The 19,876-nt window shown below is 42.7% G+C and overlaps 1 protein-coding gene across 3 annotated transcripts in view; it reads right to left on the reverse strand.

Moving 5' to 3' along the window:
- Positions 1-16,213, reverse strand: part of HPSE (heparanase) — a 34,035-nt gene extending 17,822 nt beyond the window's left edge. For 2 of the 3 annotated variants that reach the window (XM_004327544.4, XM_004327542.4), the window contains exons 1-3: positions 15,883-16,212; positions 4,725-4,870; positions 2,849-2,974 (exon numbers count right to left, since the gene is read on the reverse strand). In XM_004327544.4, coding sequence (XP_004327592.1) covers positions 2,849-2,974; positions 4,725-4,870; positions 15,883-16,106 — 496 coding nt within the window. In that variant the 5' untranslated portion in view covers positions 16,107-16,212. Of the gene's footprint in view, positions 1-2,848; positions 2,975-4,724; positions 4,871-15,882 lie in introns of all 3 variants that reach the window. The other variant, XM_004327543.4, reaches the window with a different exon arrangement.
- Positions 16,214-19,876: the final 3,663 nt, after the last annotated feature.

Genomic DNA, 19,876 nt, shown 5'->3' on the forward strand with positions numbered 1-19,876 from the left:
TTTCAAGAAACATAGAATGTTTTCATTTTTGAGTATTTATTCAGCTCATTCCTTATTCTTCCTCTATTTCCACATTTTTCCAAAAACACTTTGAATTTAAGTAGCTTGAAATTCTATTATATGCCCTCTGTAACAGTAACATCTCCTAGAATAAGGGCTGTATATTACTGAGTTAAAATCCACTCTTAAAAATAAAACCCACCCAGCCTATTCCCTCCTCAAAATAAGAAAACTCACAGATAATTATCCAATTCCCAGTCATTATCCAATCTCTTATCTCTTACCGTATGAAAGGGTGGAAAGACCCCTGGAATGAAGACAATCTAAATGACACATTATACATTGGCACTGACTATTATACCATTTTTGTTTACATAAATGTGTCCAGCATCCAGTGTGGGAGTGGGATGATGAGGAAGAAAGGTGGAAAAGAAGGAGAAAAAAGGATTAGCTTATTAAATATTATTATTTTAATAAGGGAGTCCTCCTTTCTGTAGTCACACTCAACATTATACCTGTAACATTGCTTCCTTTTCCTGCCCAGACAGGTTTGCAGTGTGAATCTATATTCTCATGACAAATGTTTTTGTCATTTTCTACTTAAGTGAAACATACCATCCAATGGGTCCTGTACTTAGAAAATTCACCTATATCTTCTAGGACACCTGTTTTAAAGGTGCAGGCCATTAAGCAATTAACACAATAGACTTTTGCTATCTCTTCCATCATATGATGTCGCATCATACGATGTTACTCAGGCATTACCAACCTTAGCCACGGATGCAGAGCCATGTGTAGAGACACCTATTGGCTTCTTAGATAACCCTATAATGAGCTGGTGCCCAGACCAAACGCAGTAGATTTATTTTTTTTAAGACTTTTTTAATGTGGACCACTTTTAAAGTCTTTATTGAATTTGTTACAATATTGCTTCTGTTTTACGTTTTGGTTTTTTGGCCATGAGGCATGTGGGATCTTAGCTCTCCAACCAGGGATCAAACCCATACCCGCTGCACTGGAAGGCGAAGTCTTAACCACTGGACCACCAGGGAAGTCCCATAGATTTCTATCTATATGTTTCTAATACATGCAGATTAAAATAGAAAATTTCAAATCAGAAGTCAAATATTTCGAAATACAAATTATCTATCTGTATTTGTTATACATTTTAGCATTGCCAGTAGGGCGGCTGGAATTATACTGACCCAGCTACATAGTTAGTAAAAGAAGGGCTTTCCCCTGGTGCAGAAGCTATGAAGGCCCTGATCCCAAAGGCAGGAAAAAGGTGTTGAAAACCTACCATCTTGGTTCCAAAAAGATCATGTGAGGTAGCAAACATTTTTAAAGAAAAATTTAGGACTTCCCTGGTAGTGCAGTGGTTAAGAATCCACCTGCCAATGCAGGAGACACGGGTTCAAGCCCTGGTCTGGGAAGATACCACATGCCACAGAGCAACTAAGCCCATGAGCCACAACTACTGAAGCCCACGTGCCTAGAGCCCGTGCTCCACAACAAAAGAAGCCACCACAAAGAGAAGCCTGCCACTGCAACGAAGAGTAGCCCAGCTCGCCGCAACTGGGGAAAGCCCACGCACAGCAACAAAGATCCAACACAGCCAAAAATAAATAATTAATTTAAAAAATTAAGGTAAATTGGCATATGTTTAAGATGACCAAGAAAAAAAGTATAAAGCTATAGATTACCTAATACCATAGGGTCTTCTCCTAGCAGGCTTATTTCAGATGATTAATTACAAATAAGGCCTTCCTGCTGTGGGTCTCTTGGACTTCTGTTATCCCTTTAATGGGATCTGAGAAGGCTCTGTCCTGCCAAATTCTGTTCAACCATAGATCATGTTATTAAACCATTAGCATAGCTCCCCTCTGCCCTCTGCTTTAAAATGCAAAAATTAATTTAGAGGACCACATTTTCTATTAGCATATAACATATTTTCTGATTTCTTATGTGTTACTTTTTCCCTTACCTTATAAATAAAAAATATAAAAATAAAAAATCCAATGTACACACTGGAATCTAGGTAGTGTATAGTAAAATCTTACAAAGAAATAATTTACTGTCAATAATGTACTCTTAGAAATGTTGACTAACCCAAACTAACTTCAAGATCATTTATTTTTCAAAAGCCAAAAGAAGACAGTTGTAGCGTATCTAAGCAGGTTACTTTCTTAACTGAGATCTGGGGCAACATCATTCCTTAGTTGGGTATAAAACATCAACTTTTGGATAAAAATATATTTCATAGTTAGATAAGGATTGCTTGTTTCAGTTGTTTGTGGTAAAGCCCTGCATGACATCATCCCATTTAAACACTGGAAAAGTGTTTCCACGAATGGAAATAAATTCCTGGTTAATTGAGCTAGTCCTGTGTTTTCAAACCCACAGAGGAAAGAAAATGAGAAAGCTGCCCTGCCAGTGATACACAACACATCACTGGCAGGGCAGTGGCTGCTTCTTGGAGGGGAAACAGAATGCACAATGAGGTGTGAATGGTTTCACGTTTTACTCTTCACACTTTCATATTTTACTTTTACACAAGGAGTATATCCATGTCTTCCTTGACTTCCTAGTTCTTCAGAGCAGTAAAGGTCATTATTAGCTTGTGAATGAATGATTCTATATTTCACTCTGTGGCTAGTAGGCAAAGTCAGGAGAAGAAAAGTAAAAAACAGAAGTTTGGGGTTGAAGATTGCCCATTAACTCTTGCTAACATTTGAGGATTATGCAGCTTTACGTAACTGCTATAGGGCTTATTAGATTCAAGCCCAAGTTCAAGCCATCCAAATATTTTGGGGGCTGGGACACTTGCAGGATACCTTTCCTTTCTTACTTGAGTAGGTACTGTTCCTGAACTTTTTCTGATACTGTTCTCTGAGTAGCAATTGCTCCTGGAAGGGCCATTCCAACTTCAACCTCCTCTCCACATCAGAAGGGACGGATCCAGATTCGCAAATATCTGCAAATGGAGTAAAAAATTTAGAGAATCTATTTTCACAGTGACACGGTTGAAATCCCATACACTTATTTAGTTAGCTATTTATGTGACTAAAGCAGGATAATTGAGTTTCTGGTTGTTAAGTGTAACATCAGAGAAGGATATATTCTGCTATACATGTCAAATTTGCTGGCTAATCAATTACCACAAAAAAAAACAGCCAAAGGGCAGGTTTCTGAAGAAACACTGGACATATACTGGACATAGATACATTGGACATAACTTCAAGTTATTTAACAATTCAGAAGGCTCCTCAGAAACCTGAAATTACTAGAGAACCCACCGGAAAAAAACATAGTTCAGTTCTCTTAAGGTTCACTTTCAACATACATAGAAATTTGTTTTACATGGACTATATCTGCTTTATGGTGATTTCCTCTTGCCAAATGGTAGGACAGGAAATGTTGACTTTTATTCCTTCAAATTTGGTATCATCAAAGCTCCTGAGACCACAACATGTGTACTTGGAAAATCCACCACTATCCTATCAGGCAGACTGTGCTTCCTTATCACAAGACAGCAGGGCTGCTGGGGGCGGCTGTCAGGACTGGCTGACCCCCCACTGACTTCCTTTCTGGGAAGCTGCACATTCTGGCTCTCTGACAGCGGGTGCCTCATCTACCCCTGTGCTCACAAAGGATGTTTCTGAAGCACTTGGATAACCCCAGTGATCCCCCCTCCCTACAGGATGAAGAAAATTGATGAGCAAAGGACAGTTTCCTATCTAAATTTATGGGACCTTTTGAATGCATATGACTGGTGAGAAAGGGCCAGGTCTAAACATATTCCAACGTGTTACACTAAGAAAACTCTCCTGCGTTTTTCTTTTTTTCTAATCACTATTCTATCAATTGGCACTGTTATTAATGGTTCTAAACACTTCCTAACTGCAGAAAATAAACAGAAGGAAATATGTAATATATAAAATAATAAAATATTGTTCATTTTTATATATCATAATTCACTATTGTAATTCAATGATGTACATGGTTCTTTAATAACTGTTAAGATAATGATTTAGCTTCCATTTGATGTCTGTATAGCACTTATGAAAGACACAGGGCAAATCCTCGTGGCGCCCCAGGGTGTTTCTCAGATGAAGCCCACAGACTCCCAATATCAGAATCACCTGAGGAGCCTGCTAAACTTGTAACCTAAGTTTGGAGCCCAAGAATCCAAATATTCAAACTCACCCCAGGTGATTATGTCTAGTCAATAAAGTTTGAGAACCACTGCCCAACAAATCAAGTCTTGAAATCCATTCTTAGAAGCAGAGCATATCTCCATGTCCCCTTATTACACCTTTCATCCACATTTTTTGGAATAAATGGGTCTTGATCAGTGCTGTGTCTTGAGCAGGAAATACTCTTTTTGTTTTGGTGCATTTCTACCCACAGGCCCCTCTAGGCAGCTCTGTCCTTTTAGCTACAATCATTGTTCTGTTTACACCACAATTAACTCTCCCCTGCCCCAATGTTGTGTCCAGCACACCATCCCCCCTGCCCCAATGTCTCACATTCATGAAAACATCAGGAGGAGGAAACCTGCCCACCGCTTCCTCTTTTTGTATAGGTGCCTCCACGGGTCCGCTGGGAGCCCTTCATCTCTTATTAATTGTTAGATGTGAGCAATAGCTCTCCTCTGAGAATGCCCACGAGTGACTCAAGTTATCAAGTTAACTCAGATATATGGTTAATCTTTAAAGTTTCACCCTGGTTGACTTGAGATTGCCAGTAACTTCTCTCTTCAAAGGTTGGTTCCTTCTTGGGATCAAAAATGAGAAAGTCCGTCTTCGTGCCACCAAATCTCAGGTATGCGGGAGACAAACCTCTGGCCAAGGTACGAAGCTTTGAAGAACTGTTATAAAGACAAGCAAGAAATTAAAATTATTTTTTCCAAGACAATGCAGTCAAACAGATTTACTCCCTTCTCTCTTGGTGGACCCATTTCCTAATAGCTGTACAGGCCCTGGAGGGAGAAATATCGCTCTAACAGGGACATCGTCTCAATTGGAATCTTCCTAATTGCAAGACTGCTCTTCTAGGCACCTGAGAAAACTTGGAGCTCTGACTCGGGCAAGAGCTTATATTTCAACTTGACAAGCAGGATAATGTTCAGTACTTTCAAAAAATTCATAACCTTTTGTGATTCATGGAGGAAAAGAGGTGAGAGAGTGGAATGATGACTCTGTTTCTTTGAAAAATAGATTGTCTTCAAAAATTTATGTTCCCAGAGAAGTTCATAAATGATTGGGAGTCCTCTTCATCTCCTTAACCAAGCCCCACCTCCACCCCAAGGAAAACCTTCCTTTTAAATTTAAGTCAAATGACTTAGAACGATGTAAGATTCTAATTCCTACCCACCTAGGACACTTCCAATTCAAGCAATTCTAAATGCGTATGTCATCAAGCCCAAAATGCTCCTGATAGGTGCCTATTATGCACTCAGAATGGTACAGAATGCTATAGAATGGAATTAGAATGATTTATAATTCCTTCTCTCAGAGAGATGAAGATGTCATGAATATTTAAGTGAACAAAACTAAAAAAACAGAAGACCCAGGTAACGGGGACACTTGCCATGTATTTCTGAAGCCTCACATATGTGATCCTGGCTTCAGTGCTCTCTGGAAAGCTCTTAAAACACATGGAACCAATGCTGTGCATTCTCAAAATGGCCCAGTTAATTAGTTTACATTTGGGTTTATTTCAAATTGGAAAATCATGCCAGGAGGACTATCTAATTGACAGTATTTCTTGACATCTTAGGAACTGAAGACAGGACCTAAAATTTAAAATTTCAATGCATGCTCCTGCTTTAACTATACATAGTGCTATGTAAAATTTCTGTAAGATTTCTTTATTTTTGCTTAGGAAAGAGAAATTAAAAGGTGGAAATTGACCAAAGGATAAGTATCTTGCGTTAAAAACTTCAGTGATTCCTCCTCACCATTTTTTTTGTTTGTAACATGAAAGCATTTACAGTACTACCTAGGCACTTTTGCCTTCATGAACCTCTTCCACCATAAAAAAATTTTTTTAATTATATTTTGTGATGATATTCATGGAAAGACAAATATGTTAACATTATATATTAAAACATTTTCGAGGGCCCCTGAACCTATTGTGGGTCCTGGCATGAGGAGACGTAGCACAAAGTGAGACTTCAGGGATGTTATCAACATGGAATTGACTGAACTACCTGACAGCACCAAAGAACTCTGGGAAGGATGGCATCTGCCAGGAAATCCTCAGAACCTCTTGAAGATAAATGGGAATGTTCGCTTGAACTGAGTAAGGATTCAGAAGAAAGCCATTTCCACTATGCTATGAACCCAAATAAAACTAAACTGTAGGGACTTCCCTGGTGATTCAGTGGTTAAGATTCCAATGCAGGGGGCACGGGTTCAATCCCTGGTTGGGGCACTAAGATCCCATATGCTTCAAGCATGGCCAAAAGAATAAATAAATAAACTGTAGGAAGGGGGAATAGCACATTATTGTTTAATGGGTACAGAGTTTCAGTTTGGGAACATGAAAAAGTTCTAAGATGGCTGGTGGTGATGGCTGCACAACAATGTGAATACACTTAATGCCAGGGAACTCTGCACTTTAAATAACCACAACTTTTACTATTAAAGGAACAACCTGTAGACATAGTATGATTTCAACAATGAAAATAATATATATATAGAAGGAGATAACAGGAGTCATAATTATGTGGTGAAATGGATGGTAGACTCTTTCTTATTGATTTTATGTATTTTTCACATTTTCTATAAACACATAATTTTTTTTTTTTGTGGTACGCGGGCCTCTCACTGTTGTGGCCTCTCCTGTTGCGGAGCACAGGCTCCAGACGTGCAGGCTCAGCGGCCATGGCTCAAGGGCCCAGCCGCTCCGGGGCATGTGGGATCTTCCCGGACCTGGGCACGAACTCGCATCCCCTGCATCAGCAGGCAGACTCTCAACCATTGCGCCACCAGGGAAGCCCAATAAGCACATAATATTTTAATTCGTACAAGGTGACTCTGTGTGTGTGTGTGTTTCTGTCATTTTAAGAATAGGTGAAAAAAACAAGAGTTACTTAAAGGAGACATAGTCATCCATTAATTTATTCAATAAGTATTCATTGTAGGCGCACTCTGTGTCAGGCATTATGTTAGTTGCTGGGGCTACAATGGCAAAAAAGCCACAGGCAGCTGCTGTTCTCATATAATTTATAGTCCAGTGATTATATATATATATATATATATATATATATATATATAAACAAGTAAATAGGCAATTCTAAAACAATGCTATCAGAACATACAAAGGGGATCTTAACCCAGACTTTGTCCTAGAGGTAGGAGGTGGTTAGAGGTTTTCCAGGGGCAAGCGTCTTCACTGTTAGATGTTCAAAAGGAAAAAATTTTATCCAGATCGAAGATAGTGAGGTGGGATTGAAGAAAGTGTTCCAGGTGTAGAGAAAAGTCTGTGCAAACAACAGAGGTAGAAGAAGGGAATATGGCACCACCGAAGAGCTGACAGGTGTGGCGAGAGCCTAGAGATTGGGGACAGTAAGGTGCTGGGAGAAGATAGACTGGAGAGGCAAGCAGGACCATATCATGGAGGGCTTGTAAGCCACCATGTCCAGGAGCTCCAATTTTATATCAAGGCAGTGGGGAGCCATGGAAGGATTTAAAGCAGTGGAGTGCCCGCACCAGACTTTTATTTTAGAAAAGAATCTCAGGCTTCAGTGTAAATAACTGAATAGAAGGACCAAGACTGTGGTCACATTAATGTAGACAGAAAGTGATGGGCTGAGGTAAGGTAAAAACAGTGGGGATGAAGAGAGGGATAAATTCAAGATACATGTGGAGACACAAATACTAGATTTGGTGTTTAACTGGATGTTGGAGAAGAGTCCAAGATCACCCCTGGGAAGCATCTGGAAGATGGTAATATCATTTGCTGAGATGAAGAATAGGTGATAGACTGGAGATAGGGAGGAAGATGGGGGCAGGGCACAGTGCTGTAGAATTTGAGATGCCAGTAAAAGCCAAAAAACATTGCCATTAGGCCCTTGGCCACGTGTGCCTGGAGCTCAGAAGACACATAAAGGCGAGGTGTAGAATGGAGAGTCCTCAGTCTAGAAGTCAGTGACTAGTGAATCCCTAGCCCACAGGTGCAGAGATGTGGCCCTAAAACTGATACAAGGAACTTTCCCAGAGTCACTCTGGGATGGCCCTGTTCCACTGCTTTTGTCCAGGCACCGATTCTGGTCCTCGATTTTGATTTTGATTGTGTTTGATGATAGAGGAAGCTCATTTAGATTTGTGTAACTGGTATCTGTAAGTAATTGAGACAGGAGAGACTGGCACTGTCTGGGAAAGGAAGGGTAAGTGAGCAGCAGGAAGGAGCTGTGGTATCACAAGATGTGTGTCTGTGCACGACCTTGCTCAGATGCCTGAGGATCAGAGCCTGATTCCCAGAAGGCATGACTGTACCACCTCGGGTCACTCTCGACCACATTACCCTGCCTTTATGTTCTTCACAGCGTTCACCACTCTCTGAAATTAGCTTCCTTTTTTGTTGATTTGGTTTACTATCTATCCCCACCCCTGAGCTAAGCTCTGTGAAAGCAGGGACTCTGTATGGCTCATCAGAATCTCCTCAGCACCTAGATAAGTACCTGGCCCACAGCTGGTGCTTAATAAATATTCGTCAAGTGAATGAACAGTTAAGTCCAGCCTGATGAAAGGGCAAGTGGGTCCAGACAAAGACTGTTTTCTGAACAAAATTAAAACCCAGTGCTACGGCTCCTGCCAAGTAAAGGAAATCACATGTTTCAAAGTATTGGTATGAAGGACTTTTTTGTCTCCTTTGTAATGGAATATTTTCTTGTTTTGAGATACAATTTTGATGCCCTCTGACAAAAAACAGATTTAAAACAGCTGCAAACTTTTCATAAAAACAAAATTGATCAAAGGTACAGTATTCCTATCATATACAGTGAAAAGAAAGGGGGGAAAATCCACTGGCATCAGCACTGCCACCACAACGACGTGGAAATAACAAAAGAACACGTAAAAGCAGCTGCAGATATTCCATTTCTGGAACAGTTTGTTAGGGGAAAGAAACGTCTGCAGGTATTTTTATTTTACCTTAAGTGTAAAAATAAGTTGCTTATCTCTGACACAAAAGCAGAGATGAGTTGGAGCCACCCTGCACTGACTCGTACCAGCTTGTGAGAGCCAACTGTTTCGTTCTGAGAACCAGCTGTTAAACTGTTGGCAGTTTGAAGTCAGCCATGGTGGGGATATTTATACTACAGAAATCAGAAAAAAACATAAATCAGTCTCCTCTCCTCCCAGAGAGCCAGTCGTGAAACATTTTCTGGCACACCACTGCATGAACAGTAATTCAAGCCACGGAAGTGGGTGAAACCACTCAGATTATGTGAAGTAAAAAAGAAGGCCTAGGTCAGAAGTCTGAGGAACATCAACACTGAAGATAAACTAGAAGAAGAGGTGGAGAAGAACTGTTAGAGAGATTGGGGAAATCCCCAGAAATGGAAGTGACACAGGGATGAGTGTTTCCATTGTCAACCTTGTCAAATGCTTCTGGGAAACTGTATTGGTTTGCTAGGGCTGTAGTAACAAAGTACCACAAACTGAGTGGCTTAAACAGTGGAAGTTTATTGTCTTATAGTTCTGGAGGCTAGAAGTCTGAAATCAAGGTGTTGGCAAGGCCATACTCCCTCTGCAGGTGCTGGGGGAAGATCTGCTCCAGGCCTTTTTCCCAACTTCGGGTAGTTCCTTGTAGCAGTGTAACTCCAATCTGCACAGGGTGTTCTCTGTGTATGTCTGTCTCCAAATTTCCCCTTTTTATAAGCTCATCAGTCATATAGGATTGGGGCCCACTCCATTCCATTCTGACCAATTCTTAACTAGTTATGTCTGTAATGACACTATTTCCAAATAAGGTCACAGACTGAGGTACCAGGGGTTAGGACTTCAGCATATGAATTTGGAGGGGACACCCAGACATTCAACCCATAATAGAGACAAATAAGATAAGGATTGAAAGGTAGTCATTGGATTTCACAATAAAAGGTCACTGATGATGTGGGAGAGATTGATTTTATGACACGATGATGGGGACATCATGAGGATGGACTAAGGAAGGCATGGTTAGTAAGAAAGGCTGCAAAGGAGAGGAGAAAGAGGGTGGTGAATGCAGAGACACACGTGCTGGGAGGTATTTGAGATGGGAAAGACTTGAGGATGTTTCTATGCTGAGAAGAAGGATCCAACAAAAAGGGAGAGGTTAAAGATACTGGAGAGAGAAGAATCTCTCTAGATGATTGCTAGAGCAAAGTCCTTGGGGAGGGGACAGGATCCACAGCAGACCTAGAAGAACTGGGCTGAGAAGAGAGAAAGGAAAAAAGCTAGAGGTAGCCATGCTGTCTGCAGGATCGACTGCAGGAAGAAAAGGAAGTTCCTATCTAGCGACTTCATTTTCTTTGGGAAAGAGAAATGTGGTCATAGACTAAGAGTGATGAAGTGGAAGTGGGATCAGAGTTTTGAAGGAAGTGGAGAACGAGAGAGGCCAGAAAAGGAGTGTTAAGGAGTAGCATTAAAGGCCAAGTAAGTCTGGAGGCCAGGAATTTACAGCACGACATCAATCCATGTCACTGGGAGATTCCCCTCTGCCCCCAAGAGCGTAACAGCCCTGCTATGCAGGGTGGCCACTAAGACTGGAAGCAGAGGCAAATACCTATAAGTGGCTTATTAATATGTATGACAGTACATGATTAGATAATATTTTCCATTTCCAGACTTTATGGCCACCTTATAGATTCCAAAGAGGGAAAATATAGTTAGACTAAGCTAGGTTTGGGTTTTAGCAAGAAGAAAAATGGGGCAGGAGTTTGGGGAATATTATCATAAAAATGATTCATGTGATAAATCAAGAAGCCCAAATCAGATATGGAAGAAGTAAAAGGAAGAGGCTGTTCAGTGGAGGTACTTAAAAAATAGTTGTGGTGGGATCCACAAAGTAAAAAAAAGCTAAGAGGGTAAGGAGTACAGTCCAAGAATTGGAGATTTTAAGATTTCAGATGTTGAAAGGTTCTTAGTGATAGAAAGAGTCAAGGCATGGCCATGGCATCAGGTGGTTGAAATGGAGTGAAATGGTGTGTTCTAGGAAGCTGCCCGCCGCCCCCAGAAAAGTGCCCTGTTTTTTGCATTTGCCAATTTCCATGGTGTAAATATTCCCATCAAGGCTGATTTCAAGATAATGGTGTTGATGTCACTGAATATGGAGTTGCGAAGAAATGCACACATTTCACCAGCTGGTGGAAACTGGCTCCAGTAAAACACTGAGTGAAGATTATTAGAAAACGTGGGTGTGAGGAAACTGAGAGACAGTATTCAAGTGGACTTGAATTCATCTAGGATGATGGTGGGACGTGGGAGTGCAGAGGAGACTGTGAGATAGATGTGGATCTTCAGTCAATAATGAGGAGTGAATAAGAGGGGAGCAGAGTTCGGTCGCAAGGAGCGTAGGAGGAGAGCCAGACGTGGAGATAGCAAACCTCACCCTGGATCAGGACAGTCATCTCTAGCAGGCATCAAGTTATCCAAACTGAGTGTTTTACACACTTTGCATAGATTATTTCACTTAATGCCCAAACAACCCAAAGAGGTAGGTGTCATTATTACCCTCATTTTACAGACAAGGAACCTGAACAAAAGCAGGCTAGGTAATTTGCCCAAGGTAACAAGCCAATGGGGATTTGAACCACAGCAATCTGGAGTTCAAACCAGTGGGCAATTATCTAGAAGCTACACTGGGGAATGGGGGAGGGCTGCAGTGTGGGAGAATGCACAGCTTCTACTCCAAAGGGCTACTTCAGAGAAGTAGTTGCGTCTACTTCTCCACTTGGGTCTTCAAAAGAAGAGCCAAGTTTTAGCTAGGGCAAAGAGGAGGCCAGAATATTCTCCAGGGAAAATGGAGCAGGGTTACCATTGCAAAGGGCTCTAGGCTGCACAATGAAAGACTTTGTGGAGGAAGGAAACAGTGAGCGCTGCTCAACCAGGGGGAAGCGCAGAGTCTCAGGGGTCAGAAACTATGAGCCTATGGCTTGTTGATTGTTCTCAGTTTTCTGTTTCTCTGGCTGTGGTTCTTTCTCTCAGCAACAGGCACAAAGAGGGCCTGAGGTTATTTCCAACATTGCTTATCAAAACATGCATTTGACATTGATAATAAGTGCTTTTCTAATATGGAAAGCAACTTTGTCCATGAAGATGCAGGAATCTGATTATTGAAAGTTATTAATAATAAATATTTATCAAATTGGCAAGAAGGGATGAACTTTGCTGAAATAAAATAGGCAAATCCTTATGAAATGCAAGCACAGCTGCATTATCACTGCAATCGCTGTGTAGCATCACCGTTTTTGCTCTGTGATTTCTACCACTGACTCGGCGCTCTAATTTTTACCTTGAATTAGTGAACAGTGCTTGTATTGAAATGTGGCTGCACTGCCAAGGCAGTAACCACATGCAGCTTGAAATGTGCCTAGTCTGAACTGAGATGTGCTGGGAATATAAAACATACACCAGACTTTGAAGACTTGGTTTGAAAAAGAATGTAAAATATCTGATTAATATTTTGTGTTGATTACATGTTGAATGATAGTAATTTGGATATTTTGTGTTTAGTAAAATATATTATTAAAATTAATTTTACCTGTTTCTGTTTTCCCTTTTTTAATATGGCTACTAGAAAACTTTAAATTACATTATGTGGCCTACTCATGAGGCCCACATTCTATTTCTGTTTAGCCCTGCTGGTCTCTGTCCTCCCATCTTTGAGGGCCAGGGCCCCTTGGGAGCTCTGCATGTAGTTGGGTTTAGGAAGTTTTTGACTGGGTTGATGAGTTACCTCCAGGAAGAGGGCAAACTGAAAAGATGCTCCTTTCTGATTCTAGATTGTTCTACCATTGGCATTTAAGTTCTGTGTACTCCATGTTCTTTAACTGCAAATGTGGGGGAAAAAAAAAACAAACCCAAAACACATCTGTTTGCCACCATGGGAAACCAGAACCGTGCCATCTGACTGAATTTGCTTAGGCCTCTTTTGAAGTACCGTAGCGATATGGGCCATGATTCTCCTGTTCTCAAGACAGTGCTTCTTTTCATTACATCAGTGTCTCAATTTATTTCCAGACAATCTTTTTCTACCATTCCTCCTCTGCTGCCTTTAAAAAATATGAACTACTTTATTTTCTTTTTGTGTACTCGTGTGTCTACAATTAGCATCTGGCTTCAAATTCTGTTCCTTCATGTCATAGTTGGCTGACCATGGGCAAGTTGTTGAATCTCCCTAGGCCTCAATCTCTTCATTTTAAAAATGGGGATGATAACAGTACTGACCTCACAGTTTTGTAGCAAGGACTAAATGAATTAGTGCCTAGGAGATGCTTAGAACAGGGCCTGGCCTATGACGGCGGTTCAATTAGTGCCAGCTATTTTTATAATCCTTCCCTTCTTAGTACTTCAGCTTTCATCTGCTCAGCTCTTGCCATCTTCACCCAAGCAGCTTCACTCTTGAGGAACTGAAATACAACAATGCCCATCTGACTCTCCGCTCCTGTGATAGATGATAAGCCCTGTGTTGTCTTTTGAGATGGAAGCTAAATATTCTGTCTTCTGAGATGGCCAGGTCACTTTGGGCACTGTGACAGCCATCCTGGGGAGATGGACCCTCAAACCCTAATTCAGAAGCTCCGTCTCAGGTGAGAAGGGGAGGGAGCTCATTCCTCTTTGAGCTGCAGTCCTTAAGGTCTCAGATGAGAACTGTGTGGATGCCTCTGGGGAGTAGGCATGGAAAACAGCTTCTGCTCAGGGAAGGGACCTGGAGGGGTCAGGGGCCAGCCCTGGAGAGAAGCCCATATGAACAGGAATACATTGTGTTTTGTAAACAAACAGTCTTATTGATTGCATGCCATGCTTTTTTGGTTTCATTATCCTCCAGCCTTTAACAAAAAGGTGGAGACCGGGGGGAAGAAAGAGTGCTATGGGAAATTAAGAGATGTGTTTCAGAAGAATGGAAGTTCTGTGTGTGTTTGGGGATGGGGAGCATTGCTATCAAGTTGGTTAGCTTGCCTGCAGGGTGATCAGGCCTGGACCCCAAAAGTCATACTGTAGGTTTTTTATTTTGGACTTGTGTCTCCAGGAAGGGATACCCAAACTCTCCTCCTTGGGGAGGGGTAGGGTATATGCTGGCTGCAGCAGCAGAAAAGGGCTTAAGTTCTCACATTTCAAGAAGTACGTGAAGTACTTCTCACATTCAATAAATGGTCATTTACTTAATCTTTCTGTTTGCAGTAAGGCACCTCACACCCTCTCTTCCCCTATCACCACCACCCCCCACCCCCATCCCAAGCTAGGCCTGGGGTCCTCAGATATGGAGCCCTCTAGTTCAGTGTTTCACCAGAATAATCCTTCTGTCTCTCAGCCAGCTTCTGCCTGATATCAGCTCACTTTCCATAAGGGAAAGGGGAAAAAGTGGGAACTCCTTTCCACCAGGAAATTCTTCCTTTCTTGCCACATGGGGAAAGATAGAGGTTAACTACCATTGAAAGAAATGCACAGAGAACTGATGAATTGTTAGCAAATACTCACCAATTTCCAGGAAGAAGCAATTAACAAATTTTGAGCACTGTCAAACACTAAGTGCTTATTTATTATCTCATCCAATGCTCATAGCAATTCTACAGGAAGGTTTTAGAAGTTCCATTCTACAGTTGAAGAAATCGAGGCTTGGAGCTGCCAAGCAACCTGTAAAAACCAAGCCACCGGTTTGGACAGAGCTGGGAACCAAGGCTGGTCTCACTGCCAATCTCGCAACCTTAGACTATCTGCTTTTATTTGCAAAGGAAGTGACTGAAATTAGCAATAGCAGCTGAAGGTGTGGGCACAGAAAGCCCAGCCTGTAGGTGTTTGGCAATGGCGGGATTCGAGTTGTTTGTGCTGGTTGAGGTGTGGTCATCTCTGGAGGCTCTCATGACCTAGATGAGTGGCCTAGATGACCTGGGTCTGTCCCTGTGGCGCCCTATCTTGGAATCAGCCTGCACTCATGGGCAGGGGCCAGTGAACCTGCACTAGGCTCAGTCTTTCTCAAGTGAGAAAAAAAATTACAGTTAGTAAAGCAGCGCCACATCTTGCACATCTCTTGGAGAGAGAGCTTTTTATTAAGGCTCTGTAAGTCACTGAAATAGTCTTCCAGGTCTCACTGATGTGATATTAAAAAATTTTTTAAAGAGCGTAGTATGGGAAATCTGTGTACCTTGTGCTCAATTTTGCTGTGAACGTAAAACTGCTCTTTAAAAGTCTTATTATAGAATAAGTAAGCTTATTCTCCTTTGTGGCCTTTTCCTTCCCCCACCCCTCCCCCAAGGAAAAAGTTGTTTTTTTCCTTTAACCTTACTAACAGAGTTTAAGAGACTGAAGCCTGGCGCACAGTGTTACTTGTCCTACAAGGTGCAGCAAATTCAAATGCTCAAAGCCCTCCAGGTGCACTTGCCAGGCCCCCTCCTTCCGGCGAGTTTCTGGGGCAGATGGGAAGTTTCTTTCCTCAGTTTCCCCTAATACCTGGCCTTTAGTTGGCACTCAGGCAACACTTGCTGAATGAATGAAGGCAGAAAACAAGGGTTGGGGGACCTGCAGGGTGTGGGCTGGGGAGAAAAAGAGAGAGAGAGAGAGAGAGAGAGAGAGATGAGAAGGTCCCAGAGTATAGAGAAGAGAGCGGCCGGCAGGGCGGGCGTGATGTCAGCAGGGCAGGAGAGAGGACAAGGGCCCGCAGGCCCGCACTTACCCCAGGAAGGTGAGGAACCGCGGGTCCGTGGCCAGATTGGCGTCGATGGTGAAGGACAGGAACGCGGGACTCACCAGATGCACTGGCCGCTCGGTGGAGAAAACCAGCACCACGACGTCCTCAGCTGGCGCGAGTTCCGCCAGGGCGCCCGGGGAGCAGGGACACAGCGGCCCCAGGAGCAGCAGCAGCCGCAGCGGCAGCCCGGGCTTCCAGCTCAGCAGCATCTCGGGCTCACCTGGCGGCCCCACCCGCCAGGGGTGCGCAGCGACCGTCGAGACCCGGCGCACTTCCTCCTGCCCGGCCACAGCGTCCTTCTCTCCTTTCCGCCGCCCTCTCACTCCTCACCCCTCCCACTGCTCCCTCTCCACCCGCCCCGCCTCCCCGCTCGCTCCCACCTCCTTGCGCGCTTTCCCCTCGGCGGTGGTCACGTCCACTTAAGAAACCACCCACACCTATTTAAAGGGTGAGGACGTGGCTAGGATCCAAGCGCCCGGGAGGCCTGGGGAGGGAGCTCCCGGGGAGGAGCGCTGGGCATCCCGGATCGGCTTCCTGAAGCACAATGTCCGGTGAGCGCTGGTGAGAACGCCAGTGGTGCCCTCTTCCAGGTCCTCGCCTGTGGCGCCTGGTCTTCTGACCTCAACTAAAGCCTCCAGTGAGCATTTATCGCTTCCCTTCTCATCTGGCTTCTGAACACTTGCCTGTTCCTTGAGCTTGCCAAAATCTGATTAACTATGTGTCCTCTGGCGGGACTGCTGTTTCCCAGGCATCTTTTGCCAGGAAAAAAATCTGAGCATTGGCTAACATACACCTAGAAAGAGATTAACTCCAAATATTTCTTATCAATTTCTCATGAAAACAGTATTTAGCAGAGCCTTAAAGTATTAGGTGTCCCAATATCTGAAACTCGGGACATACAGCCTCCATACAAGTGTGGGGTAACGACTGTCCCTTGAATTTGGGGACTTTGCCAAGTTTCCCCTCCATACATTTACCTTTAGCTGTTGGCCAAACTTTTCTTCAGTTTCCCTTTGATGCCTACATTGGTATGTAATTACACCAAGCGCCATGCACTTCGGGCTTACTACATGCCTGATACCGCAGGAGGTGCTTTACCTTGTATTCTCTTTCACTCCCACAGCGCTGACAAGTGGGCATTATCCTCATTTTACAGGTGAGGACCCAAGCTCTGAGACATTAACATGTCCAAGGGTCAGAATTGGGATGGGAATGCATTTACACAACCCGGAGCAGATGGCAGTCTGTCTCAGCTGAAACGTAACTTCCTCAAAGACACTTTGCCTGAATCTCCAGACAGCTGAATTCTCCCCATGACACACTCTTACAGCATCCTGAACTTGCTAGAACTTACCACATTTGTTAGTATTGTATTGTTCCACGTTGGCCTCACCTCCTGGATTATAAACTCTGTGAAAGCAGAGATGGGGTTTGTCTTGTCTCGAAGCTCACAGCACCGTGCTTGGCACTTAGTAGGCATCCAGTCAATATTGAGTAAGCAAATGACACCAAAACCCTTAGATTTTTCTGCTTAGATTGTACCACCAATAAAGTAATAAATAAAAATGGATTGTTTTGAGATTTATGTCTAATTTTCATAGATCTGTCTATTCTTAAGCAATTTAAAAGATTTTCCCCCGTGCTGCGTGGCTCGTGTGATCTTAGGTCCCCCAAAGTCCCCCAAAGTCCCTGACTAGAGATCGAACCCGGGTCCCGGCAGTGAAAGTGCTGAGTCCTAACCACTGCAGAATTCCAGAGAATTCCCATTAAAAGTTAAATGTATAGTTAATTGAGAAGGTTACAGTTTGGAGATTTTGTGTGTATGTATCCATTACTTAGCAACTGTGCAATCTGAATCAGGTTTCTAGCCTACAATTACACATAAGAAAAAAATTCATATATAAACACCAAGCTACCAGGGGATCATATGGCCACAGACATGAAGATGGAAAAGCAGATGCCTGGGCTCCTTTTCTGCCTTTGTTCATACAACCTACCCCACTCCACCCATGCCCCTGTTGTCATGGGGCAAATCACACCAATTTCTTTGGAATATTTGGGCGATTTTGAAAACTGATATGGCAAGTTTTCTAAATAGTAAATCCTTGTGACATGGTGAGATGTGGGTCAGTGCGGTCCCCATGTGAGTTACTAATATGGAAACTGAGAAAACATAAATGAGGAAGTGAAGAAAAGCGACTTGCATAAATGATGGCTGAGATCAGATGAGTTCCCAGCTCCTGGATCTAAGCTGGTTTGATTCACTGCGCCAGATAAGAATATACAGGCACATAGAAGGGAGGCTATGTGGTAATATTAAAAGAACTTGTCATTTCAGAGAGACTTTATAATTAGATACCTTATATTTTTATGGCAAGTCCAGCTTACACACATCCTAGCTAGAGCCCTTTTACATGCATCTGAGGCCTGCAGCTTGGAAGGGTGTGGAAGCTTGGGCCAGTTTTTCAACTTCCCAGAGCCTCAGCTTCCTCATTTGGAAACTGGGTGTAATAATACATATTTCACAGTGCTTCTTTTAAGACTCATTTAACCTAATATATGTAACACATCTAGCTCCATATGCAGTATGAAGTACGTGTTCAACAGATGAGTTATTATTATTACTCATTTAATCTTCATAATAATCTTGTAAAGTAGATTTGGACCCAGCTTTCTGATTCTAGGTCCAGAGGTTTTCCACTATTATCTCCCAGATTTAGTGACTCACAAATTATGTGACAATAATGATTTAGAAGTAAAAACCTTTAAATGAACTATGACCAGTGCATGCGAATCATTTAATAGTTATGATGTAGCATCATTTCCATGTGGCCTTGGATTGACTTTCAGTAGTGGCATCGAACTAAAAGCCTAAAAGGGACTCACAGAAAGTTTACCAGGTCAACGACTACAAACACTTGTAAGACAACAGCTGACTGCAGGGCGTCTTCAGAAAATAATAATCTTTTCACTTGTCTGTCTAGAAAATTAAGATTTTCCTAATGTAGAAATCCCTTAGTGATGGCAATCTCTCAGGCATTTGTGGCTCCCTTCAGACTGTGTAAATAGTACACAGATAATATGTTGTTTTCAGTTATTGGGTTAAGACTTACTAAAGTTTTACTTTTAATTTTTCGACGATCAAACTATACTCTAAAACAAGGGGAAACTAAAAGCAAATATATGCTAGAGACTGGAAAGAAGGAAGTTAACATGCACTGAGCATATGTTACTCTTCAAGGTGCTTTCACATATTTGTTTATTCATCTAATCATTCAAAAATATATTGGGTGCCTATCATGTGTCAAGCAGTGGGCTGGGCAGCAGGAAGTAGCAAGCAGGAGGGGTCCCTGCACTCTGCAGCTCTCAGTCTCCCTGGGGAGGCAGATGGTATTAAAACATAAAAATCACACAGAAGTGAAATTGCAAGTGTGACAGATGTTTCAAAGATGATCATGGTGGCTTACACGGGTATGTTGGAAGATTTGAATTTGTGTGGGTGGGAGAGTTCCAATGGAGATAAAACAAGTCGAGAGCTGAAAGATGAGTAAACAACTTCGCAAAGTTGGGGGCTGGGAAGCATTCAAGGCCAAGGGGATGGCATGTGCAAGGATGAGGGAGCCAGGAAGGAAGAGGTTAAGAGAAGTCTAGGGAAGCTGGACAGAGAGAGCGAGGGGACTGGCATTGCAGGGTCTTGCAATATCCTTGCAGTGATGGGGTTGAAGCTCTGGAAGGGCTTCAAGCTTTCAGCAGGCAGAGAGGGGATGTGATATGATCAGATTTATATTTCATTTTATTTTTTTATTAAAAAATTTTTTTGGCCACGTTGGGTCTTCGTTGCTGCGTGTGGGCTTTCTCTAGTTGCGGCGAGTGGGGGCCACTCTTCGTTGTGGTGTGTGGGCTTATCATTGCGGTAGTTTCTCTTGTTGTGGAGCACGGGCTCTAGGCGCACGGGTTCAGTAGTTGTGGCTCGCGGGCT

Source organism: Tursiops truncatus, chromosome 5 (assembly GCF_011762595.2).
Source record: "Tursiops truncatus isolate mTurTru1 chromosome 5, mTurTru1.mat.Y, whole genome shotgun sequence".
NCBI classification, from domain to species: Eukaryota; Metazoa; Chordata; class Mammalia; order Artiodactyla; family Delphinidae; genus Tursiops; species Tursiops truncatus.